We start from the raw sequence: 27,511 nt of genomic DNA, 5'->3' as shown, positions 1-27,511 counted from the left end.
TAAAGCAAGCACTGTTTTTGGAGCATAAGCTAATTTTTTTGTGGGAATTTTGGCTAGCCTATAAAATCACCTTAGAAATGTTGAACAAGGGCAAAATCCTTAAATAGGGATGAATCAACTTGTAAAAGCTGCTTAGAAATGTTGAAGTTTGCTCTATATGACCAAGTTTCCTCTATCAAATAGATTTAAAAGTGCCTTCATAATTTTGTTTGTATTGGTGTTATGATTTTGTTTCTTTATTTAGAAAGATGAGTGACACTCAAACCCCTAAAGCAAATGCACAAGAAAGTAATGGAATAGTCTTATGTGTGATGGAGAGTTTATGCATATATGGTGTCTATTGTAAATTTGATTGTTTATAAAGGAATGAAGGAAATGAATAAGTCTATTAAACTCATTCAGCATGCGATTTAATTTTTTAGATCTTCTCTAATGAGGCCATGTATATTTAAGGACCTTATGGAAAAGCAAAGAACTAATTCGAAAAGTCTACTTAACATGAATTGTCCCACAAGATAATTTTAATTATTGCTATGAATTGTTATTTAATGTTTATTTCTTTAATATTAATCTAGCTTTGTTTGTGTTATTAGGTGAAATTCAACATAACTTATGTTAAAGAATTCCAAGAAGTTCATCAAGGTCTTTGATAGGATTGGGAAAGAAGATGAAGATTACAAGAAGTACTTCAAAAAAGTTGAAGGTGAATCTCCTAGTCCTTCTTGGGGTATTGTAAAGGAGTTTATTGTCTTCTTAAAGTTGTTTTACCCTATGACATTGAAATTTTTTATATCAAATTTCGTAACATCAAACACATGTTTTTAAGAGATAGTTGCAATGCAAACTAAGCTTAAGACAAGTACAACTAATTCCAATGCTCTATTAAGTGACATGGTGAGAAGAATGCAAAGTAAGTTGAAAAGGTACTGAAGTAAGGCAAACAACATGAATCCATTATTGGTGATATTAGTGATACTAGACCCTAGATACAAATTCAAATATGTCCAAGTTGCTTTTGAAAATAGAGCTGATCGCAAAGAATATTATGGATGTTTTGCATAACTTATATGATGAATATTCAAAGAATGTCTTTGAAGGTGAACCTTCTCAAACTTAGGCACAAACGAAATACAAGAATGACAATGTTGGGAATCAAGTGTGAATTCCAGATGATGATGTCTTGGCAGTCATAGGTGATGAAATAATGTGACAATTCTACATAATTGCAAGCACTAAATGTCAAGAAGAAAAAAATTCAGAGGTGGATAAATATCTTTATACTAAGTTAGTTGCTTCTCGTGATCCAAAATTTGATATTTTGGCCTAGTATAAAGTAAATACTTTCAAGTGTAAAGTTTTGAGTTTAATTGCATATGATGTGTTGGCTTTACCTGTCTCTATAGTGTCTTTAGAATCTACATTTAGTATGAGAGGTTAAGTACTAGTTACTTTTAAGAGCTGCCTATCCTCAAATATAGTTGAGGCACTCATTTGTGTCTAAGGTTAGTTTTCTCAACCTACTTTCAAATTGAAAGAGCTTGATTTTAATAATTTTAATGAATCTAACAATCTTGTTATTGGTAATTTTATTAACATTATTAATTTATATTATTTCACATTTTTACATATTACTTATTACCATTTTTTCTTAATTTATTTTGCAGAATAAGACTCAGAAGCTCAATGTTCAACCATCTCAAGTGATTCTGAAGAAGAAGAAAAAGATGATGATGATGATGATAATCCAATGAAAGATTAAATATATGATTGATTGTTTTAAGAACTTTTCTTGCTTAGTTGTGCTAGGATGTTGTTTTATTAGCTTATTGCTTGTGGCAAGACTATTTGCCAATTTGTGATTTATGCCGTTACTTTGATTAATGATTTTGTGTTTGATTTGAAGAATGCAAATGTTTGGGTAATTGTAATATGTAACAGGTAACATTTGAATTTGTTTTCCATAATGTTTGAGTTGTTATCAGGTGGAATTAGGAATTAGAAGTGTAGGACAATGAACACTTGCATGCAATTTTTTTTATTAAGGGGTTGTTTTGTCAAAATGGGCTAGCTAGCCTACCCAAACCCATATATGGCTTGCCTAGCCCGTTTTCAAATGAGCTGAAACTGGCATGTACATGTATAGGTTGCAAGCAACCTCACAAGCCAACCCTTTTTATCCATTGTTCAACCTTGAAAATAAGCTTAAAAAATTTTAGGATCGAGCTTGAAAATTTAAAAAATTTTCTTTACTTTTGATTTATTTGGGCCGTGTAAATAAGCCTAAAGAAATACAAGCTAAGTCTGAAATTAAATGAGCTTAGCCCGAATATCCAAATTCCTTTTTTATTATTAATAAAATAAGATTAAAAATTAAAAATATTAATTTTTTAATACAAATTGAAATTACATAAAAAATAAAATAAAATAAAATACTATTTAACAATTCAAGTTAGCCTAAAAGTCTGAGAAATTAGAGTCAAATTTGATTATGAGTTTTTTTTTATATATTAAAATATTTTAAGTCAAAATTTAAATAAGTCCTGCCCAAATTGAGAGAGTCTTGAATAAGCTCACCACATCCAAATTACTAACTCTAGGTGAATAAAACAACTTCAAAACACAAAATGAGTCTGCCAAAGTCGAGATGAGATCAAACGTTGGGGGAAAAAAAAACTGGCATTCCTTCATGGTTAACGGTCTCTGCACGCGCCAGTTATTTTTTCAAACAAGGGATAAATAAGTGATTCCACCAAAAAAGTATAATTGCAACAAAGCCATTTAAGCCTGTAAAATAATGTCATATTCCATTGAATCTTATCTGCACAATTCTTGATTATAAGTACTTTGACCGTGATTCTCCCTTTAATTTAAGTATTTAACCGCCACACACAAACATAACATGAGCAATTAAATGAAATTTAGATCATTAAATTTGTAATAAGGTATTGTAATACTTTCCAAATCTATCTTTATCAAAAACTAATATTTCATTAATTATAATGAATTAATTGCTTATAACATTTAATGTTATAAAGATTTAAAATAGAAAAATAAATATTAAATACCAAGGTTTATGGGGACAAAAACAGTGACGCTGATTTAGTGATTTTTTAACTAGGTTCCCTCACATTATGGAGGAAAATTTTTACCTCTTTAATTATCATCCATTCGCTAACACAGGTGAAAGATGGTGAAAAAGTTCAAGTGATCTGTGTTTTAGATCACTTGTTGCTTCTATTAATGGATTTTCAGCTTAAAAGAAATGTAAAAACAATTTGCTCAAAAAAAAAAAAGAAATGTAAAAACAAACCCTGTAATCTTCAACCAGGTCCAATTGGATACTTGTAATGATTGTTTGATGGTCACTTCGTTCTTGCAACCTAGATCGACCCGACCCATATGTCTTCTTTGTCCCGACCCATATTTCAATCAGACAAATCGAACGCACCCAACCAAACCAAAGCCCAATTAAGAACCCCTCTTCGTTAATAAGAATCCAGCTACGTTGCGGAATTTCCCGTGTTTGAATTTGAACATGAGTTCAAAAAAGTAAAATTGATCAAATCACAATTATTTCCCTTCCCCTCCTCAACTAGAATCAGAACAACAATCAACCAATCAAGAAGCAGTGAAGAAAAATTTTAATCAATTTCAAATCCCTTACTGGACCAAATTATTTTAACCAAAAAAAAAAATTCAAAACAGCAGAACCACGGACATTCATAGCCTAGCGGATTGAAAAATCAGTGCCCCAAACTAATTAATTCTAGTTTTGAGAGATTAATGATCCAGATAATCTTGCTCGATGAAACGAACCCACAATCCTACCGCAATCAAGAAATTTCATATTCAGAAACCAATTAAATGCTTGAATACGCACAAACGGGCAATTGCAACTGAGAAATTATACAGATTTTGATTGATAAAACCAAAGGAGTGAAGGACAGATGAGACCATCACATTCTACATTCAAGTTCTTAACCTAAATCCCCAAAATACATTACAGCCATTACTTCATCAATCATAAGCAAGACATAGGTCTAATTCAAATTCTACACCAAACCCTTCCAATTAGATTCAGCAGAAACTTTCTTTAACCTCCAAACCCATACAAGGTTCTTCCCTGCCTCTTGAGAGCATAGACCACATCCATGGCGGTAACAGTCTTCCTGCGAGCATGCTCCGTGTAAGTCACAGCATCACGAATCACATTTTCCAGGAAAATCTTGAGCACACCACGAGTCTCCTCGTAGATCAGACCGCTAATACGCTTAACGCCTCCTCTTCTTGCCAATCTTCGAATCGCTGGCTTTGTGATTCCCTGAATGTTATCGCGAAGAACCTTACGATGCCTCTTGGCCCCTCCCTTTCCCAATCCCTTGCCTCCTTTTCCACGCCCGGACATTGTTAGCGGATGAAGATGACAATCCTGATCTGAAATCAACCCAAAATATTCAAGAGAACTTGGTTGTGGAGATTTGAAACAGAAGGGGTGGTATTTATGAGCAAGCAATCTCGGAGCGGAAGATTGTTGGGTTTTGGGGAATGTGAATGTTGACGATTACCGTTGGATATTTTCTCTATCGACGGTTGTCAGTGTCGATCCGTGGCTTTGCCATTGGTTTGTTGTAGAACGTTGATGACATTGAATCGACGGATGTGACTCATCTGGTGGTACTGCTTAGGATCGCGGTTGTCTGTTTTTTGCTTTTCCGTTTTTCATATTCCTATGATATATGGTATTTAAATGATTAGGAAAAGTAATTTAAGAATTAAAAGTTAATAAATTTTATAAATTCGAAAAATAATAATTAATAATTATTTTTTATAAAAATTAGTGTTATCAAATTGTACTAATTTACTATGATTTTAAACTTTTTTGTTTGATATCTATACCTATATAAATTTGGAATCAATCAATGAACAGTAAGTGTGTGTTTAGAATAAAAATTTTACAATTGAGATAAGGATTCAAGTGAGGTTAGAAAAAAAATTAATTAATGTAACGTAATTTATGTTTGTATACCTTTTTTTCATAAGTCAGTTAAATAAAATGAAATTTGTTTGAATAATTTAATTCAAAAGCCAGTTTAAAATTTTTAATGACAAAAATAAACATAATTTTTTATACATATATTTTTGAAAAATTAATAATTAAAAAAATAATAAACTTAAAATTACAATTAATAAATATAAAATATAAAATATTTATTTAAAATTACAAATCCATTCTTCCATACTCCAAATGTAATGACTTGGAATTTATTTAAAATTAAAAAATTGATGGTGAGGCATTTTAATGATATTGTGTGTGTGTGTGTATTTTTGGTACAAATTTACCAAGAAGAAAAGTTGCTCTAGTAGAGTTTAAGCTAACTAATCATCAGTTTGGTCTTGTATTTGAGTCTCATTTTATTTTATTTTATTTTTTTAACTTCATAAAATTACAATTATGTTCCCACCTTGATTAGATTTTGTTTTCATCTTTCCTCTCTTTCCTCTTCGATCATAAAAACACTATAGACGAAAAAGTGAAGAAGTCGAGAACACACTGCCATTTGTCTTCTTTTCTTTTCCTCCTTCCTTCTCTATTCTCAGTTGGCCGTCGACATAAGAGGCATGAGTTCACTATTCAAGCTCTTTTCTTCTTCTATTGAAAACGTCAACTTGCTTATAGTTCTTCAATTCGTGTGGCTATGTGCCTGTGCTCAAATCTTTTCTAGTCATCTTCATCCTTGTCTATGCTGTGGGTTCGCGTCTCATGGGTGCATCAATACGAGCAACACACTCAGTGGAGATCAAGTCTCGGTGATAGCAGTGGCTATGATCTCTCCTCAAATCTGGTAGACTTGAGAGAGTGAAGGGTGAGCCAAAGCAACAATGAAGAAGAGAAGGCTTAGGACCATGGGCTCAAGAGATAGCAAATAACGAAGAGAGAGAATAAAAATTTAAAAAGCATTGCTCCTAATATTCTGAATGCCTAACGCTGATGAAAAAGCTCGGTGAATGAGCTTTGTTACAAACACCTAATGCTGATGAAAAAGCTCGGTGAATAAGCTTTGTTACAAACATTGGTTAGGGCCTTAATTATGGTTGAATTTTTTTTTGTTATTCAAACATGATAAATTAAACTTTTAACATCCTAGCTTAGATTAAGGCTATCCCATCTTAGGTTAAGATTCAATCCAAACATGCATTAAATCTTTCTATATATATATATATATATATATTTAGGATCAATCAATGAACAATGAATTATCGATATTGCCCCCAATTTTTTTTTCTAATACTTGTTGGAGCTCATGTCGTGCCTCTCATGCTATTAATTGCTTTTAATGTACATGCACAATAAAAAATTCATTTACTGTATGAAATAACTTTTACTATTAATCATAATTAATCAATCAAACTCATGGTAATCAAAGGACTAACCTATTTAGCAAATAACAAAGTTGTTATTTCAAAATCAAGGGATTCTAAGTTTTTATAATCAAAATGAGTTTAAACCATTCATAAACTCTTATATCAAAGTAAAAACAAGTTATGAAAAGTATAGGATATCTCGAAAGGGTGAAAAAGAATGAAGATAGTTGAAAAAACAACTTGTTTGTTGCAAAACAGAGCAATTCCCCAACAGTTTGTGCACACCACACCGTCGTGTGTTATTCTCTATGCCACGCACCTCAGCATGTTGCATATTTTTTACAGTAGAATTAAGCAACTTTCAGTGTGCCCCAAATCTCCATCTGAAGTCTAAATAACATGAAATAAGTATCTACAAAAAGCTCTTTTCATAAATTAACTAATGGCATGAGTTTCACTCACAAAACAAGTCACACAGAAAGTTGGATGCCCAAACATATTTTTATCACTTTTCACAACTTTCACACATAAAAGGGTGTCCAAAATCCATAATAAGTGCCAAAAGCTATTCCTAACACCCAAATCATATCCATTAAACCTAGGACTATTAATACAACACGTCATACGCACTCAAATACCAATATAACCTAAAATAATTCCTCAACCCCTTAATACCAAAAACAAGAAAGGGAGGCAAATTCATTGCATTACCTTCATAATCATTCATAACATGTTTAAAATAACATTTCTATACTTGCACTAGTATTTTGGCCCTATCAATATATATATCTTATCATACACAATTATTTAGGACCTAAAATACAATCCAGATATTTACAATAACAAAATAGTGCAAGTGCAACAATATGCAACCTAGAATTGACAATAATGTTTTATTACATAAAATAAACATAAACTAGAGGCATATAGTAAGAATATACTAATTCATAAGCCTCTTAAGCTTTTACCCTCTTTACACCAGAACTAGAGCCTGTAAAATGTTAAGAAAGAAAGATGAGTCTAGCTACTTAGTAACAAAATAAAACCTACCCTATGTAGTTATATATTAATTGTAATCAAACACATGCATATGAAACCAAGTTCTTAAAACATATTTGCACACATATCATAACTTATCATTTCGCCTTTAACTCATTTCCATCTCACACACACTAGGTATATTGTCACAAGACACTTAGACATGTGACTATGACCCGATATCCATGTGACTTGCCATATCACGATCATGTGACACATCATAAATTTACATAGGCAATGATCAAACAACCTTATATCTTTCTTATTTCTTTTGACTGAAACCATGGGCTATAACATTGAATAGGGTTCCGTCCATGTGACTAACCTATCCAAGCTCACCAATTGTGAGGTGCGACTCGACCAAAGATTACATAACTCATTCTCGAACCATGGCTTCCCCTGCTCTCAAATCTCTAGGGTGTCATATACTTTAAGTTAATCTTCTCGGTAAACTAGTAGAAATAGTTAGATTCTAGTCCCTCGACAAACTATGAGACAATTGTTCGACAAACTGTAGGATAAGGCTATACCCTCGTACACCAAAGGGCAGCCTAAGTACTATATAGATTTTCTTTACTCTCTACTCTTAGGTGTACTCCCGCCCACTGATCATGCCATGTGCAATGCTCACCCATTTCTATATTCTCATTTATTTATTATCATAAATAAATATGTTGGGCTCACGACCGTATGCTACCTAAGTGAGTATCAAGTCTCATTTCCACTTACATCACATAAACACATCATTTTTAATCTCTTATACTCATCTTTATCACATTCATCATTAACCACTAATTCAAAACACATTGTAAAGAGAAAATTCTTTTTTAATATCACATTTGCCACTTCAAAACTCATTTCACAATCACTTTCACATGTTTAATACATATCAAGCAAATTATGTGGACACCAAGTTTCATTGCATGTTACCTACATTTACAAGTCATATTTCACATGATAAACACATAATTCACACCACAAAGCAATTAACATATAACTACCCAAAACAAGGTCTCCCCGGTTACCTCAAACTTTTGTGAGGTCAAAGATTTATTCCTCAATATTGTAGCTTCCAAGCTTGAATTCCCTAGCCAAATTAGTATCTAAGAACTTGATCTATAATTATCAATTATTTAACTCATCAACATTGCCAAACACACATTTCAACTCTCATCTTTCCCCTTCTAGATTACCTAATGCTCACTTTGTATAAGCTTAGGCCTACCTATTAGATTTATTAACTTTCTTTAGTCTTCAATAACATTATTGAGCTATTAAAACTCTCATTAATGGCTTTACAACGCTTCTAACAACCTTTATTAATGTCATTTTTGCATAATAATGAGACCCAACTACCAAAAGTGTCAAAACCTAATATATCTAGATTTAGATACTCTAATATACTCTCATTAACTTCATTTGAATCAATAAATTCAGACCCATAATTTATATGGATTGAAAAATCATCTCCCACTATCAAACCTTAACTAAAAACTCATAAATGTGGAAGAAAATGGGAGATTAATGAATATGATACTTACCTTTGGTGTTTGTAGCTTTCAAACTACTCCCAATATTATCCAAGAATAAACCCTAGCAAAGCTTAAGTTGCTGTTTCTTGGTTTCTATCTCCTTCTCTCTAATTTTTGACTTAATTCATGAGTGATATTCTGCAAAAATTGGCAATGCGTAGCAGCAAACATTGTAGGCACCATGACGCATAACATAAAGAGGTCTCATCTCATTCCAGTATTGGTCTATATGCCATAGCGTATGGCACAACAACATTTAATCTTTGTTTTCTTTTCCTTTCTGTGCTCGAGTAGCCTGACTTCATACCGAATCCACAATTAGGGCTAAACCATAATCAAAACTAGTCATTAGACCTCCCTAGTCACACACTACTATAATTTATTTAATTATCATAATTAAGCTTAGTTAATTAGGGGTTAAAATTCAGGATGTTACACTGTAGATCTATAGTAAAAAGTGAGTACATTTAATGCTTTTGTTCTTTTAAAAAACAAATCATTTTTAAAAATATTTTAATAATAAATTATAAAAATATATTTATTAAAAAAATTAACAACATAAATTTTTTTAATATTTGTATTTCAGATTTTTATTTTTGTGAATTTTATGAAATTCTTAAATTTTTTTAATTTATCTTTTTATTTTACATTTTTTAAATGACCTATAACTACACATTATATATGAGTTAACGAATTCTGAGTTATAGCAAATAGTTAAAAAAATGTTGTTAAAATATTTGCTCATCTATTACACTTAATATTTTTATATTTTCAAAAATATATATTTTAAAAAATATTTTTAATCATAAATTATTAAAATATATTTATTAAAAAGTAGAAGCATAAAAAATATTTTTAACATTTTTATTTTAGTGTGTTCTTTTTTTGAATTTAATGAAATTCTTAGATTTTTAATTTATCTTTTTATTTTACATTTTTATTTTTTATTTTTTTAAATGACTTATAACAATGCCTTATACATGGGATAATAAATTATGAGCTATAGTATGTTGCTAAAATTTTTTCTTATCATGAATAGTAAATTAATAAATATTTCTTTACATTATTACTTAGACTAAATTTTAAATTGAACAAGGTGAAAGATTATAGAATAAAATAAGGTATTATTTATAATTTTAACATGTATCAGAATAAAAAAATTATAAAATACAATAAGTTGTCTATTATATTTTTAATTTGCAAAAGATAATAAATTTTGAATTGCAGTTTGCTATTAATATTTTTTTTAATGTGCATGTGGTTGATAAATTAAAAAGAATGCCAAGTGTTATCTGAATTTTTTGGCATCATTTTAATATATTGTTTATAATTTGTTGAATTTGGTGTTAAAAAATAGAGAAATGTGGTTGAACGTTTTTAATTGATTTTTATTTTTTCTTTTTCATTTTCTCTCTATTAAAATGTTATAATTCTATTTGCCTATATTTTTAAATCAAATTAAAATGTCTCCTTCCTCCCTCTACTTTTCTCAAACTAGGTAGAAAATTAATGTCTCCCATTCATTACATGGAGTCTTACACCTTTTATTATATAATTGTCGTCATTTTGGTAACTCTATCCTCCCCTTTCTATTTTTGTTTTATTTTTCATGTTTTTTTCATTCTATAAACTTTTATATAATAAGGGCTTGGTGCATGTGAGATAAGATGTAATTAATTCAATAAGATGTTATCACATGAATGAAATTCACATAAATAAGATATAAATTTTATTTTCTTGAATATCTAACATCTATTTTATAAAAAAAATAAAAGCCCATTGAAATTTAAATTGCTCCATTTTATTTTCTCACCATTTAAATTTTTTAGTTATGGCTTTTTTCATTTATTAAAAGAGAGACATATTTCTTTTGTATATTCTCTTATACATTAGAATTATACAAAGTTGTTATATAATTGCATTTTCATGCTTTAAATAAATGATATAATCATCCTAAAATAATAAAATAATATATAAGTAATTAGTACTAAATAAATAAGAAAATAGTTTAGGTTGAAGATTCAGCTTAACAGATTAAAAAAAATTATTGTATTAATACACAATAGACTAATATTTTCAAAATTATAATATTTTACATAATATATGATGACATCTTTTCCGTGGATCACATGGGTATGAATTCTAGTTTTTTAGTAATTGGAGCAGGTCCTTGAAATTTGATTATATGTTTTTATATTTTTAACAAAACCATCATAAACTGAAAATTGCACAAAACCTAAAACATGAGGCCGTGAAAAATTTCATTTGTATATGGACTGGTCAGGCTCAACATGATTTTTGACAAGTGATTAGTATTTTAAAAATTATATTATCCTATCATATAATGTGTATAGTTAAAAAAAAAAGAGTTGCTAGATGTGATTTCTTTTAATGATTATGTAAAAAAATTAGTAACATCCAAAAAAAATGTATGGTTGCATGTTTAGCATCCAAAAACGCCATTAATATTATTTTAGTATATTTATTACTAGTGTACATTACGTTTATTTAGAACTTCGTAATTTTATCAATAAATTACAAATTACAAATTCAATCTCCCGTAATGATAGATACACAATTTTAAATTATCATTTCACAATCTTCATATTTTGATGTCATCTTTGTATATGTTCTTTCCAATCCCGAATCTATTTTTGTTGTAGCTTAAGAAAGTGCCAAGTTTTTATTGATTCTTCTTTATTTTACTTTGAAATGGCATGCGTGTGTGTGTGAAACTAATACAAAATCTTACTTATTAGCTAATTTATTCTTATTTATATACTTTTCTTTTGTCTGTGGACTCTATTTAATGTAAGATCTTTCTTACTCTTTATTGACTTGACCCATACAATAACAAGCTTTATTCCACCTTCCACAAGTATAATAGGCTTAACCCATATACTTTGCATTGACAAACAAATTTTACAAGACACAGTTTGATACTACAAAAAATAATCCCTATTAGCAAGCTCATTTGTAGAGAAATGACCAATTCTGTTTTAAAACTGAGTGTTTTGCTTGAGCTCAGAAATAACAATGATCAAGAAAACAAGCTGCAATGATGCCAGGAGAAAGACTACAGTCACCGGTAAGACAAGTGAGGCTGAGGCAGTCCCTTTTCAATTATTTAGTGGACTCCCCAATTTTTGTAAGTTATGCAGCATTGAGAATTTTCACACACACAGAGGAGATAAGAATGGAAGAAAAATTCAAATGACAAGAACTTTAGAAGGCCTATTATCAACAAAGAAAGAGAAGGAAAGAGCTATAGAAAGCCACAATTTTACACAACTTCAAGCACATATTTCCTTAAGTCTGAGGCTTAAGAATGACAAGTTTTTTTTTTTTTTTTTTATAATCAGAATAACAAAACATGGCCATAATCCTTCACTCATGGCAAAATAAGAAGCAAGAAACTGTAATGACATAAAAAGTATAAAGGAGTTCATGATAATTCTTGAGACTTCCTCACACAGCGACTTACTCTCTTTCTGAACTCATCTTTTTTGTCTCTCCACATCACCTGCAGTAAGGGAGTCAACAAGATAAAAATGTCATCCAAGAATTTCACCCAATCGGTGCCTAGAGAATGCTGATATTGCAAATAAACTCAAACTTGACCAATCAATCATGCAAATTTGAAGTATCATCATCTAAACAAAACAAATATGGCAAGAACTAGGGCTTAATTTTTAGTTGTTTTCTACAAAATACAAACGTTACCATTAAAAGTAGGGGAAAGGGATTATGGTTAGTGGGTAGTTATTTGAAATTTCAAAACTCTCTATTTTCAAAATAATGATGCTGCAATCTCATAGGCACATGCAAAATACGGCTAAAATAAAAATTAAATAAGACTTCAAGCCAACAATAAGCAGAAACAACCTCAAGTTTAAAATAGAAGATAAGAACATCACATATCTTGGTTAATCTCATCATATTCCCAGTCAAATATGCTTTTACATGAGTCGCAAGTTTAAAATCTCACATTTCCAGATTTCAGATGCAATTACTTTGGGAATGGATAAGAAAGAAAATTATTATGCAAGTAATGGTTGCTTCAGAGATTACATTAAAACATACCGCAGCTTCTACATTTGCAGGAGACTCATCATTAGGGCTTGAAAGCATTGATATAATGCTTAAAACTATGCTCTCAACCTGCATAACAGATCAGATTATTATTAGCATTGTTCACCAAGAATAAAATAATGTAAATATGTAATACTAAAAAAATATTTGCAGATGAGATCAGATTATTGATAGCACTGTTTATTAACAAGAATAGAGGGCCAGATTTAAGTAGAATTTCTTATATCTTGCTATTAGGTTCTCCATTAAAACTGACAGGTGAAAAAAATAATTCAAAGATCATTAGTTGTAGAATCAAAACATTTGTCTTGCCGTTTATCATAAACTTGATAGCAAACAGATGGTTTACATTGAAAATCCAGGCAGTTCAATTATATTTGACAGTGTTCCAGATCACAAGCCAAGTTATTATAAAGTAACTTGTGCCATCAATGATTACTCAAGTAAAAATAAAGAGCAAGAAAAGTCCAAGCCTCATCATTATGAACAAATGCTTCTGATAGTCCAAACCATACCGTATGGACAGGACTCCAGCGCTCACTTGCAAGTTCATAGCCATTTGGATCATCACCAGGGGGATGAAGAATTGAAATACAGACTCTTCCATCTGGGTAAACTATAGTCCATATAAAAAACCACAGAGATTAGGCAACAAATTATGAAAGCCACAGAATTTTAATAGTTGTGATGGCAGTATGCAATCACCATTAGGATGCCACATCTCAGAGATAAATCTCACTGTTGGTGGACTGAGTGGATAATTGGGAGGAAAAAGCATGATGGCATTGAAGAAACCTCCATCACTGCAAACCATGGCCATATGAAGAAGACACAAAGGTATATAATAACCACCACAATTCAAAATTTCAAATGTCAATTTTATCTAAATATTTGCCAAAAAAATTCTATAAAGAGTTAATCCAAAAAGAAGTTAATAACAAAAGCCTAGTAAGCAATTAAACACTTAGATGCATAGAAATGTCCATATACCATATTGTTCAGCACAGTGGACAACTGTTCAGTTTGCTGAATAAATTAGAAAGGGGAACTATTTCTTAAAACACACACACACACTCTGATGAGCACTAGTCACCTAGACAACTTCACCTCACCTATATTGTTCTACCATGCACAGCCTTCTCTTTGTGACCTAATCTTTGATACTATATAGACTTAACAAATCAAGAAATTTCAATTATGCACAAAGGCTTGGGCTTGGGCACTCCCAAATCACACACAACAGAAAATAAAGAGACACTTACTTGCAATACTAATCTCTATAGTTTACTTTGTAAATTTGTCTAATTTCAGTTGGATGTTGCCCCTCGAATTATTTTAAGAAAGAAGTGGTCAAAGAAATTTCAAATTATGTGACTTAACGAAACTTGGATGCTGTCATGTCTGACTATTGTTATTTGATAGCTTTAAACTGTAGTACATGGCAAAGAAATCAATAATTGATATCAGACCATTTAACGCTTTGTCTGCGAAATAAAAGGGAGAAGGAAAGAAGATAACAATGAATAATTGCATTGATTCATTTGAGTTCTTTGTTAATTTTCAATCTTTCATTTGAGTTCTATCCATTCAATTCCATTTCTCAAACAAACCCTGAAGAGAACTTACAATTGACCTCAAAAGAAAAGTAAAAAAGAACCATGTAACTCACTAAAGAGTATCGGGTGGCCCAATGATCGTGACTCGCCATTCATATACGTTGTTCTCGTTAACCAAACCCGCCGAAAATCCATCAACTGGATTTTTATAAAGATCTGCCAAAAACAATAATGATCAATTCAAAAACTCAAGAAAGAAGCAAAACCCTAAAAGGGATTTTTGATAAAATCGAAGAAGAAAAAGAGAAGAAAGAAAGCCGAGGTTTGGTTTTCAGTAAAATTATTAACCTGTGAGTTGCTTCTGAAGGAGAAGGCTGGCTTGAGACGAAGCCATTTGCTGGAGGGACAGGGGAGGGAGGGAGGGGAGAGAGAATCGCCGAAACAAGTGGGAGGGAGGAAATGAAAGGACGGAAAGGCACTTCACATTTATTTATTTATTTAGTCATCTTATTTTTCGTTTAAAAATATAAAATATTTTTTTAAAAATTAAATATTTAAAAATATAAGATATTTTTAATTTTATAAAATATAATTATTATTTTTTTAAAAGTGTCTAATAATAACTTTATATTTATTATATAATATTTAATAGGAGTAAATATAAAAAAATAAGATTGATTTAAAAGTAGGTAATTACTTTATTAGAGATTAAAATTTAATTAAAAATACCTTATATTTTTAAATAGAAGAAATTTAAGATAGAAAGAAAAAAAAGTAACACTATTTATAAAATACTTATCAATTATCAGTGTTTTTATTTTTTATCTTTTTAAAATATTTTAAATAAAAATATCAATAATAAAATTTAAAATATTTATTGAGAATAAAAGTAAAAATTTAGTAAATTTTAAAAAAATTAACAAAATTTAAAAATTTTTTAATTATGATAAAATATGTTGAAAGTAATTTATAAATAAAATTAGATAGAATTTTTTTTTTATGAAAGATGGACAATAAAACAAATTTAGTAATTTTCATAATTGTCATATGAAAAAGAAAACTGCCTTCAAAGCTAGCATAAGAAAGGTTTTTATTTCAAATTACGTATTTATGTCTTCCAAAAAAAAATTGTTAAAAAGACATTTCAACAGCATTTTTTTACCATGTAATATTTTTTTTACCAGCTTCATTCATCATATAATATAAAACCACAGAAATATGAGTGATTGTATAGATCATTTAAAATTATAATTTCAAATTTGTAAACTCGTATTGTTTTCTTTTCTTTATTATCCTAACTACCCTTTCCATGTAACACACACATTCAAAAACGCTCATAATATTCAACCACCCAACAGCCACACCTAATAATATTCCTTAGGTCGTTCGGAATAGAATTCACAATCTCTCTTTTTTAAGAAAGTATAGGATGTCATTGAATCATATGGTTCTAGGCAGGAAAAAAAAAAACTAAAGTATTTATTTAAAAAAAAGAGTAAACTTGGGGATAAACATGTTTTCTTGCTAAAATCATTTATAAACACCTTTAGCTAAACATATATTTATTTAAAAAAAGATTAAAGTATACTTTTTATATTCTAATTTTATATAAGGTTTCAATTTAATTCATTGATTTTACAAAGTATATTGTTAGTATTTTAAGCCTATACCCATTAGTTTTATATTATTATTTTTTGTACTTATCATTGTTCTTTAAAAAAAAACTTAATAGGTCAATATTTTATCAATACTTAAAAGTTTAATATAAAAAAAATTTTATAATAAAACTATCAATGTTAGGATTAAAGGATTAAAATTACATCTTATAAAAATAAGAGATTAAAGTAATACTTTGTGTAAAGTTACATGATTAAAATTATAAATTAACCTTTAAAAAGTTAATCAAGTTTTATGTCTACCTCAATTTAAAAATACTTAAGCTTTTGTCTCAATTTGCTAAAAACATTAAGCAAATAACTATTTGAAAAAAAAAAAGGAAATAAAACTTTTAAATTATTCTCTTTTATTTTTTTGTCTGCCATTCGAACTTGCAATCTGTGGGCTGAGTGTGCAGCAAACTAAACAAATTATTTTCTTTTTCCTTACTAAATGAAATTCAGGCAACTGTAAAAATAATGATATAGTTTTCTACCGGATAATAATAATAATAATATAATTTAGCAATTTATTATAGTGAGGGATAAATTGGTAACTAAAATTTGTTTCAACATAAATTATATATATATATATATATATATATAATAAGTGTGTAGCTTATTACAATAGAAGGTTATGCTAACTTAACGAGTAATTTTGAAATCAGATCCTGAGCATGTAATTGCACTAAATGCTTCTGCGAAGAGCTTCGTGTTCTTGTGGTCCTATCTGACTCAATTTTGATTAGTCAAGGTCTAACATGATTATCGGGGATGCCAAGTACTTTGATACTTATATATAGGTAAATATGCAAATTCAGCTACCAACTAGTTTTCAAGGTCCACTAAGTAGCCTATAATTTAAAGTGGTACAAAATAAATTTTAAACTATTAAAAATAGAGCATCTAGCAGCTTCCATTAATTTCAAGCCAACAGACATTTATTATTGTAACACCCTCAAATTTACAGACCGATTTTTCGCAAATTATTAAAACCATTATCATGGTAGAAAAATTTCTACCACGATACATCCAAGACAATATACCACAGGTCTTAAAATATCTAAAAAAACAATTAGAACCATGAGGGACAGACATGATCCTCATAGCATGTTATTCAAATCAGATCATAAATCAAGAGGGACAGACATAATCCTCTTGGTCATATAAATACTTTTAATAAAAAGGATTAGAGTTTACATGCTTCACAAAGAAGATATGTCCTAAGTTGGCACAAGACACATTGTATAATCTAAAATAAGAGGCAACGTAAAAGATGGTGTCTCATACACCACAGTTACACCTCTGGTGCTTTCTCGGCCGGACTCGCTCCTGTAAAAATATTAACCACGGGGAATGAGACTTAAAAGTCCCAGTAACCAAAAATTAATATGTAATGATGCATGCGGATGTAACTAATCATGCGATTGCTAAGTGGGCACACAAAACATTTAACCGAACAATACTTTCAAACAAACCGAACAAGTATTTAATTTGCATGACTGCATCTTATATCCTCCTTTCGCCATGCTCGGACGCCAAATCACCCGGCCAAAGGTGAGTTGGACCAAGCGACACGCCACTCATTGGGTCCAATGAGGGCTTACCACGTGGTAATAATTAACCGAATAGAAATTCCCATTAACACCATACATTAAAATACCCTGACAAGTCATGCATCATTCAAATATCCAAACAGGAATATATCCGAACAATAATATCTCATCATGATAAACAAAAATAAATTTTTAACCCACTTGACAATAATTTCAAATAAGTATATACAGTATTTATTTTCAATAATTCATAATTTTTCCAAACAACAAAACAACACATAACCATTCACAAACACACTCATCACAACACATTAATAATGGTTACCTTGTGTCTTGAATAACAAGTTCCCCTTCACAACTCCTTTTTCACCACTATCTTTGTCAATATAATCTACATAATTATTTCACAATACTATATATTAATTTTACATTAAAATAAATAACTCTAATTTAAATAGTTAGAAAGTCTTAGATCTATAATCCATATTAACACTAATTTAAGATTTATGCCTCATTTAACTTCCCAAATTCTTTTCTAAAATTCTCGTACCCTAATAAACTATTTTTTTTATCCTCAAATCACTTCTAGTATCACAATTTCATCCTTCTATATTCTAAAAATTCGTCCAAAAATAAATTAAATTTTTAAAATTATCCTGAAGCCTCAAATCACCTTTCTATAACCTCAAAAATACCTATTCATACTTAAATAAATATTTAATAATCATAGGTTTATCCCTACATCTCAGATTCCACATAAATTCAACCATATAGATCTAGATTTTAACTCAAAAATTCTTAAACATGAGTTTCAACCTCAAGAAAATATTCTATAATATTTATTATATCCCTAAGAGTTTTAACCTATATTTTTAATCCATCATATCATCAGATTTACTATCCTATAGAAAAAATCCTAATCAAAATATTTACTCTATCCTACAAAATAATCATATCACTAGAAAGCTAATATTATTTAAAAAATAACTATAAAATTAATTTTGTAATTAAATAAATTTTTAAATGCTAATCTAAACAGGAAAGTTAGAACATACCTGAAGAAAAAGAAAATAATCCCCCCTTGCGAGAAAACGCCGAGCAACGTGAGAGGAAGAGAGAAAAATAATATAAAAATGGGATTGTGAGTCCCAAAATTATATTAAAAAAAAACTATAGGTTTGAATTTAATTATTCAAACCTTTGGGCCCAAAGTTGCAATTTTCTCTAAATTGCATCTTAGCCTCTCATGCTTCCTAATGCACACACCCCCTCCTTTTTATACATGAAGGCACCTCTTCTCTTCCCTCATCTAACCAATGTGGGACTTAGAAACAACAACCTTCCACCCCCCCGTTTTTTTTTGTTCCTTCTACCTTCTCTTTTTTTTAACACACACATAAAAAAAATTATTTATGTATTATATCTTAACTAAATATTGCTTATGTGGTTTTAAATTTAAATTTTTAAATTCATAATTAAATACCTAACCATAATATTATTTCTAAATAACCTCAAATAATATAAATTCCTATTATTATCATTTTTTTCTCAAAACCTAAATTCCACAATTTCTTTATTATATAAAAAATCAGGATGTTACAATTATCATAGTGGGACCCAGTCAAATTATTAAGTAAAGATGCAAATTTAGTCACAAATTATTTTGTGAGGACCATTAGGTAATTTATATTATGAGATGTTATAAAATAAATCTTAAACTATTAAAAATAAAGTATTTACTAGCATCACTTTAGTTCCCTAATGGTTCTAACTTCACCATCGACCTTTTTATATAAAAAACATTATTATGTCCCAACTCAACCTTGAAATTGCCTAATCACAGCGAGAAAGGCATGACCTTGAAGATGAAGAAGTCTACTAATAATTAGGCTCAACCAAAGCCCTTTCCTTCCTACAAGATTCTAGAATCATCTCAATTTGGTAGAGATGATGAGTGTTGGGGTAAGGAGAGAAATGATACCAAAAGAAGAAGACGAAACATAAGCTTGATGGGTACATAGAGAAGGGGGGATTGAATTTATCTACCAAGATCATTGAGAGTATTTTAAAAAATAATTAATGGCTAAATTAGTAGGACCTTCTTCATCTTCAGGGTCATGCCCTTCTTACAGTAATTGGGCATCTTTGAAGTTAAGTTGGAACACAACAATGTTATTTATGACAAAAAGGTCAATGGTAAAAGTAGAGTTATTGAGCCACTAGGGAACTGAAGTAATGCTATCGAATGCTCCATTTTTACTAGTTTAAAATTTATTTTACATCATCTCATAGTATAAGCTATTCAGTGATCCTTGCAAAATAATTCATGATTAAATTTGCATATTTACCTAATAATTTGAGTGGGCTCCACTATAACAATAAACATCCATTAGCTTGAAAATAACGAAGGTTGCTAGGTGTTTTATGTTTAATAATTCAAGATTTATTTCATACCTTCAAAATATAAGCTATTCAGCAATTCTCAAAAAATAGTTAGTGATTAAATTTATACCTTTACCCTATATATATAATTACACACACATAAATGTCAAAATTTATATATATTATATATATTCAGTTAATTATTTCAAGTGCCATGTGCACCTATCTATTATTATATCTATTTTTCAAATAATTATTTACTTGTTTAAAGTTATATTAAAAACCTTTGAAGATGGTAAAAAAAGTATTATTTTTACATGTGTATTCATATATTTATATTATGAATTTTTTAGTTAATTAAAAATACAAAATTATATGCGTAATTAAAACATTATTTGGCAATTATTATGAATTTTTAGATGTGCATATTTATATATGTATTGAACAGTTAATTTATTTTTAAAAAGAATATATTGGCCATTTTTCATTTGTCATAATTGAAAAACATTTCAATACCAGATTCCATATTGTTCTTTATTTTTTAATTGAAAAATCACATATAAAAGTTATTTACAAATGAATATCAATATATAATGAATTATTATTAAAATGAGAATATAAATTTTTTTAAATGTTGACTTGTTATTAATTTTTGTCCGTGAATAACGTTTTTTACAAGTCTTTGGATATAATTTTTCCTTTTTTAATGAAAAAATTTAAATAGTAATTGTCAAGAATTATTTGTGATATCTTTTTAAAATTGCCTTACATTAAGGACCAATAGTCACAAGCATTTTAGTCCAAAAATTTTATGCTAAAATATATATAACTCTCATAAATTTTAAGTTAATTGTTAAAATTTTCTTCAACTCTAAAAGTTTAAAATGAACACCCTAAATTTTTAAACTTTGATTACTAACCCCTAGTCATTAAAATGACTACCAAATTTTACAGAAAAAGCCATCCTCATACTAGCGATTGAATACTACTTGTACTAAGGTTGAAACATAAAAATTGTTTAAAAATAGCAGTAAATATCTTAAATTTCAGGGGCTTTGCAGCATACTAGCATCCAAAGAAAGAATTAACATTTAATTCAAAATTAAATTGCATAAATAAATTACCCTCTCAATTATCCCACAACCACAACGCGTGATTTACTATGGATGTTCTAGCCACTATCTTTATTTTTTATTTTTTGCCAGAAATATTTTAGCCTCCTTTTGAAAGAAAATTGACGCGCTTCACTTATATTTACATATAGAGAAGACCTATGAAAATGGAGAGAGAGACGCTATCGAAGTCCCAAGCGTGAGTTGGCTTCCTTTCACTGAGATAGAGAAAAATTTAGACCACTTAAATTTAATTTGAATAATTTAAATTTAATATTTTTTAATTTTTATTTTTAATTTATATTGTAAAAATAAAAATATACAAAAATTATAAAAAAATTTTAATAAATATGCTTATAAATTTAACAATTCAGATTTAATATGAATTGCCCAAATTTAATATTAATTTTTTAGTAAGTTTATTGCTCTAGTAAGAATATTTCCATATTATCCAAAATATATCTGAAATGTTAATTTAAATTTTTAATATTAAATTTAGATCATTAATATTAAATCTGAACTGTCGATTTCATAAATATATTTATTAAATTTTTTTACAATTTATATATATTTTTTATTTTAAAAATTAAATATAAATTAAAAATAATTTTTTTACCAATAAATTAAAAATAAAAATTAAACATATTAAATTTAAACCATTCAGATTAAATCTGGATGATTTAAACTTTTTTCTACCTCAATGGAGGGCAAAGGAGGCTTCCCTCAATGGAGAGAAGCCAACTCCATTTGAAGAGGACCAGATAGAATCATTGTAATGATAAAATTACCCTTTTGCCAATATGAGTTTAATGTCAGAATAAATTAATAAAATACAAGGAATTACATGTCATTTTCCAAGATATCTTAATTAATCTAATGTGGCATGTGTCTTGTTACATTGAATAGTGAATTTAACAGCAGGGGACTAAGCATCACAATATAAAAGATGAGGGTGTGTTTTTAAAACTTGTGAATATGAAGGACATTATGTGCAATTAAGCCTAAATTGAGGGGTTTTACATGAATTTTAGCCAAACTTCTAATTTCAAACAAACTGAACTTATATACAAGAGGCTTTTTAAAAATTTTTTATTCCTAAATATAACATATTGTTAGCATATTTTTTAATACATAAATTATTATACTCTTATTAAATTTAAAAAATATATAAGTACTCTCATTAATTTATTTTAAAAAAATAAATTTATTTTTTATTTATAATAATTAGGGATAAAATTAAAATGTTACGTGCCTTTAATTAAATAACCAATATTTATTAATTTATATAATTTAATTAAAAATATTTTATATATAAAGACATAGAGAGTAATTATTATCATTAACTAATTTTTTTAATGTGTGGGTTGATTAAAATTTGTTCGTATTTAAAATGAGGAGAGTAATTATGAATTCCTATCTATTTAACAGAGAATGATAATAAAATTTCAAGAGATGAAACTAAAGACAATTAAGTTTTTTAATAAAATTTATTAAAAAATGAGTTGTAAATATTATTCAAACAGTTAAGTGATATATTTAAAATTTAAATATTTTTTATAATTAAAATATTTAAAACTTTAATTATTTAAATTGATGTTTATACTTTATTTTTAATAAATTTTATAAAAAAAATTAATTGTCATTAATTTTCTCTTTAAAACTTAACTGTGATTCGCCCCCATCTCTCCCATTAATTTTGTAATTAATTGAGTCTTGATTTGTTTGTCACAGCCAATGTAGCTGCAAAATCAAAGCAAGCTCGTGATTTGTGCCATGAAATAGCACAAGCATAATAGTAACCAAAACTCCGAAAGTAGCCAAATGACTTCTCATCAATCAAAAAGTTTTATGACGGGGAGAATATCTTCAAAAAATTCATGGATTTAGTGAAGGGTCTACATCTACTCATTCAATAAAAATTTTAATTATAACTATTAGATTTATTAATATTTAAAACTTATTAGATATATTTTTATCAATCCTTACAATTAAAATACATCCCACACATACCCTATATCCCCTACAAAATTGAGATTTAAAACTTTTTGAATGTTAGAATTTGCATAAAATTCATCCTTGATGAGCCATCAATGGGGTGCAACATAAATCTTATAATAATGTGTTGATTGAAATTTAAAATTAATTTAATTAATTTTTAATTGAATTTTAAAAGAAAAGTAATCATTCGCAATAATGATAATTAATGAAATCAATTTATTTCCTTCATAATAAAGTGAATTATTATTGATTTGATTTTCTTTTTTAAAGGTGTTTGCTTTCACTATAAATAGAGAAGATGAGGTAGGATGCACATTAGAACAAATAATTTTTTAGTTTTTTCTTTCTCTCTCTCTCTTTTCTTGGGAACATTTGCTATACACCATTGTCTAAGCTTTAATGGTCTAAACTTACGTAGATAGTTGGATAGATTCTGTAACTCTGAGATTTGATAAGACTCTAACCTATTTTAGTATATTATTTTCATTTAATATTCATTCATGAATATTATATAACAAAATATTTTATAATTGTTTAATTAAATTGAATGATTGATATATATTTATCAAATAAATAGATTTAAGTCACTCATTATATTCAAATCTCCCATGAAACTATAATGAAGCCAAGCAAGAAATCTTTATCAACTTGATTATCATCACTCGTCGGACTAGCTATGTACGAATTAATGGGACAAAGAAGCACCATTATTGCCATTGGTTGTCGCCTCAGTTCTTATCCTTTAGTACTTTAGATTCCTCTACTATTGACCAGAGTCTGAAATAAGAGTCGAAATCGATGGGCCGCCTGTTTAAAGTTATTTTTATAGAAGTTTGAGCATTGAGTTTAGAGAAATGACATTTAAAAACAAAAAAAAACATAACTTTTGAGCCTGACCTTGGTATGTCAAAAAAATGGGGCTCGAGCGAAACAATTTAGCTCCATTTTTATTTTACCCCTTGAAAAATAAAATATTTTAAATTTTTAAATTGAATTTAAATTTTAAAATATATATTGATACTTTAAAATTATAATTTTTTATTTATTTTAAATTTTTAAACATTATAAATTGAGTTTACAGATCTTGGCTCCAAACTCTTTGAACAAAAGTAAGATTTTAAAAATGATCAATTTTAAAATAACCGAGGATACAAGTTTAATCATATGGACTCGGCCTGCGCATCCCTTTCCCCGCTATGTTGTCGATAATCAAAACCGTGTATGGTTGCATTGACCTCAAGTCTTGCAATATAAATACAACTACAGGTGGCTTACATTAAGGACAGTTCATCCCACTGACGAAGAATCTTGACTTGGAAGCTCAATCATTTTTTTTAATTTCTTGTTCTTTTTTCCTTCTTGAAATACAATACCGTGTAAAAGAAAAATTAATTAATTAACAGCATGTAGTCAAAAGTAAATCTGTACATCATGTAGGTGACGAATACAAGATTTCTTTTTTGAATACAATGAACATGAGCACGTTTAGGAAGACTAGCTAGCTAAATGCAGCTCACTGTGAAAATATGCAGAGAGGACAAACAATAATGCAAAATATACATTTTATATCTCTTAATTTATATCATTTTTTATAAAAATAATATAAAAAATAAAAATGGTGACAATTTTTTAAATAAATTTTGAATATGTAAAATTATCAACGTTACTTTTCATAAAAAGGGTGTCAAAATTTAAATTCACATCACTTTTTTAGAAAGCAACGTGGATTATAAAAAATAAATTATTTTAAATTATATTAATTTTTTATCTAATCCACATCGCTTTTATAAAAGCGATAAAGATTTCAGTCGGCTTTTTTAAATTAAATTGAGCTCCTTCCTCACTTCATTATTTCATATTTTAAAACTTAACTCCTCTCCTTCATTCTTTTCAATGACGGCACCTCTCTCTTCTCCTTGTCTCCTCCTCTTTCCCCCATTCGACGAATAACTTCAAAACCCACGGTCTTAACCCACAGCTTCTCCTCCTCTTTCCCCTAACCCTAAGTGAGCAATAGTTTGTTAGTGTCACTTTCACCACAAATTTTTTTTCTTTGTAAATATTTTTGACTTCTGCTTAAGTCTCCACCATTATCTTTGATTTCTTTATCAATTTTGTTATTATTTTTGATTCATTTTTGCTTTAAAGCTAATAATTTTTTTAACATTGTATAGTTTTTCCTCTAAGTTAATGAATCTTTCCATTATATTAAAAAAAACAAAGAGAGAGAGAGAGAGAGTAGGGTAAACAGAGAAAGAGAGAGAGAGAGAGTAGGGTAAGACGGAGATGAAGGGGATTTTGGGTGAAGCAAATTTTAAAATTTATGTTGTTTTATTTTGAGTTGTAGTTTCGATAATGGATTTTTTTCCTGCAATGAATTTTGGTGAAGTAATTAGTTGCTCATAGTATGGGTGGGTGGGGGTCTTTGTGTGAGATATAAATTAATCTTTTGTGTGCGTGTGTGTGATATAAATTAATCTAGTGTGGTTTTATTTTTCTTGTATGTTTTTAGGTATGTGAAATCCATGGCTAGTTGAATGAAATGGGAATGACCGAAGTTATTAATTGTGGGTAACAACTGGAATATTAATTTTCTGTATTATTTGCTCTCTTGCATGTTTTTTATTTTGGTGTATGTTAATTATTTTGTAATAAGGTAAAGCTGGCTGCTGGGTTTAGATTGAAGAAGGAATTAATATCAACATGATATCAGCTTTGTAAATGTCCAGGAATGTCAAATTCATTTGTCTCTCATTGTTAAATAGGAATTACAAGTTAATGTTAGTGTTAAACATTAGTTTAACACGTAAGTTAATGTTACTGACAAAAAGCGATGTGATTTTTTTAAAAATTATATATTTTATAAAAGTGATGTGAATAAGTTAACTTTTTATATTTTCTAAAATTATGTTCCTCACGATAGGAGCATGAAATATTCTAAAAAAAGTAATGTAAAAAGCTTTTTTTTTGGTAATAGTGACATTTACACTAGTTCAGATATAGATGATATTACGATTTCAATGAGCGCATTTTCAACATGTATCTTCATCAATGGAGGTGTTCTGGTCTTTACTGGCTACGTGTTCTTGGTGGTGATCTTTTCATCCTTCTCAAGCACAGCGTCAGGGAGCGTACGTTTCTTTTTGTGGCTATAGAACGAACCAACGTCCGTCTAGGCTCAATGAGGTGGATGGAGCCTTAAATATGACTGGTTTTGCTGGGTTTATTCCATGATGCGCATGCAAGCTTTATGATCAACGTTGGGAATCGCTTCAGGCAGCAGGTACAGTTAACTACTTGCTTTCTTCATCATTTATTGATGGGTTTCGAGCCATATATGTATCCAGACCTTCATATCTCTTATCCTCCACACCCTGCCAACGCTCTTCTAATCCATAATCGTCACACTAAGATGTATCTATGCATCAGACCTCTTGTTGATCTCAACAACGGTCAGTGGTCAGGCGTGAATCTGGGTCGTGTTCTTGGTGCTGATGCTTCATGTATTAATAATGCTTCTTCAATGGCGAATGGGTTTGGTCGGGTTTGCAATTGTTTGGATGAGGCAAATGGCAGTTCTGATTCTTTACCAACTGCTACTGATCTGGGAGATGGTTTCGCGAGTTTGGCCTTCAAAAAAGCTCGCATGCTGGAGTTATGTAGATTGAGGGTGCGGGGAAGCTTAAAATGGGCAGTGTTTTGCTTCTCATCTTGTTAGGCTGCTCGTTTCCTTTTATTTGTACTAAATTTGTTTATGGTCTTTCTCTTGTTTTGGACATTTGGCTGGTTGGGATGCTACACTCTTTGGATCGGATTCAGTTTCCATGCTCATCTCAAGGATGAGTACATTGGATGATCCTTTTCAAGTATAACTTTATATTATATTTATTAAAATAAAAATTTATAAAAATTATAAAATAATTTTAATAAAATTATAAAAATTATAATCAATATACATAAATTAATAATTTATAATTTTATCTGGATTGTGTATAGTACATTTGAATAATTAATATACATCAATCATAAAAATTTAATATTAAATTGGACTCTTTAAATTAAATATAGACTAGATAAAAATAAAAAATTTATTAAAATTATTTTATAACTTTTATAAATTTTTATTTTAATAAATATAATATAACTGAATGGTCCAAATTTCAGTCTACAGGTGAACATATGAGATGAATAGAGAAATTAGTTCCCACCCCAAGGACGAGCATCTTG

At 29.0% G+C, this 27,511-nt stretch overlaps 2 protein-coding genes across 3 annotated transcripts; both read right to left on the bottom strand.

Moving 5' to 3' along the window:
• Positions 1-3,890: 3,890 nt before the first annotated feature.
• LOC129293437 (histone H4) lies at positions 3,891-4,491 on the bottom strand. Its single transcript, XM_054931411.1, has one exon. The coding sequence runs from the start codon at positions 4,403-4,405 to the stop codon at positions 4,094-4,096; it is 312 nt and encodes a 103-aa protein (XP_054787386.1). The 5' UTR covers positions 4,406-4,491; the 3' UTR covers positions 3,891-4,093.
• Positions 4,492-12,147: 7,656 nt separating this feature from the next.
• On the bottom strand, positions 12,148-15,041 carry LOC129293212 (ubiquitin-conjugating enzyme E2 7-like). 2 transcript variants are annotated; one of them, XM_054931033.1, is made up of 6 exons: positions 14,930-15,041; positions 14,695-14,797; positions 13,731-13,828; positions 13,541-13,641; positions 13,005-13,094; positions 12,148-12,456 (listed from the first exon to the last, which is right to left on the bottom strand). In XM_054931033.1, exons 1-6 carry the CDS (start codon positions 14,973-14,975, stop codon positions 12,379-12,381), a joined length of 516 nt encoding a protein of 171 aa, XP_054787008.1. In that variant the 5' UTR covers positions 14,976-15,041; the 3' UTR covers positions 12,148-12,378. The 2 variants fall into 2 exon arrangements, with proteins under 2 accessions (XP_054787008.1, XP_054787009.1); XM_054931034.1 differs by having other exon boundaries at positions 13,017-13,094.
• Between the last annotated feature and the right edge of the window lie 12,470 nt (positions 15,042-27,511).

The sequence above is a fragment of the Prosopis cineraria genome, unplaced genomic scaffold (assembly GCF_029017545.1).
Source record: "Prosopis cineraria cultivar Desert tree isolate PC_DT_omini unplaced genomic scaffold, ASM2901754v1 PC14, whole genome shotgun sequence".
Lineage (NCBI taxonomy): Eukaryota > Viridiplantae > Streptophyta > Magnoliopsida > Fabales > Fabaceae > Prosopis > Prosopis cineraria.
This window is presented reverse-complemented; position numbering and strand designations above follow the sequence as displayed.

What these genes read in the sequence shown, in the direction of transcription:
- LOC129293437 (XM_054931411.1), bottom strand. Translation starts at nt 4,405, where the DNA reads ATGTCCGGGCGTGGAAAAGGAGGCAAGGGATTGGGAAAGGGAGGGGCC.
- LOC129293212 (XM_054931033.1), bottom strand. Translation starts at nt 14,975, where the DNA reads ATGGCTTCGTCTCAAGCCAGCCTTCTCCTTCAGAAGCAACTCACAG. An exon ending in GGGCCACCCGATACTCTTTA is followed by an intron (nt 13,829 to 14,694) that starts GTGAGTTACATG and finishes CATGGTTTGCAG; the next exon opens with TGATGGAGGTTTCTTCAATG. An exon ending in AAGCTGCGGTATGTTTTAAT is followed by an intron (nt 12,457 to 13,004) that starts GTAATCTCTGAA and finishes CCCTTACTGCAG; the next exon opens with GTGATGTGGAGAGACAAAAA.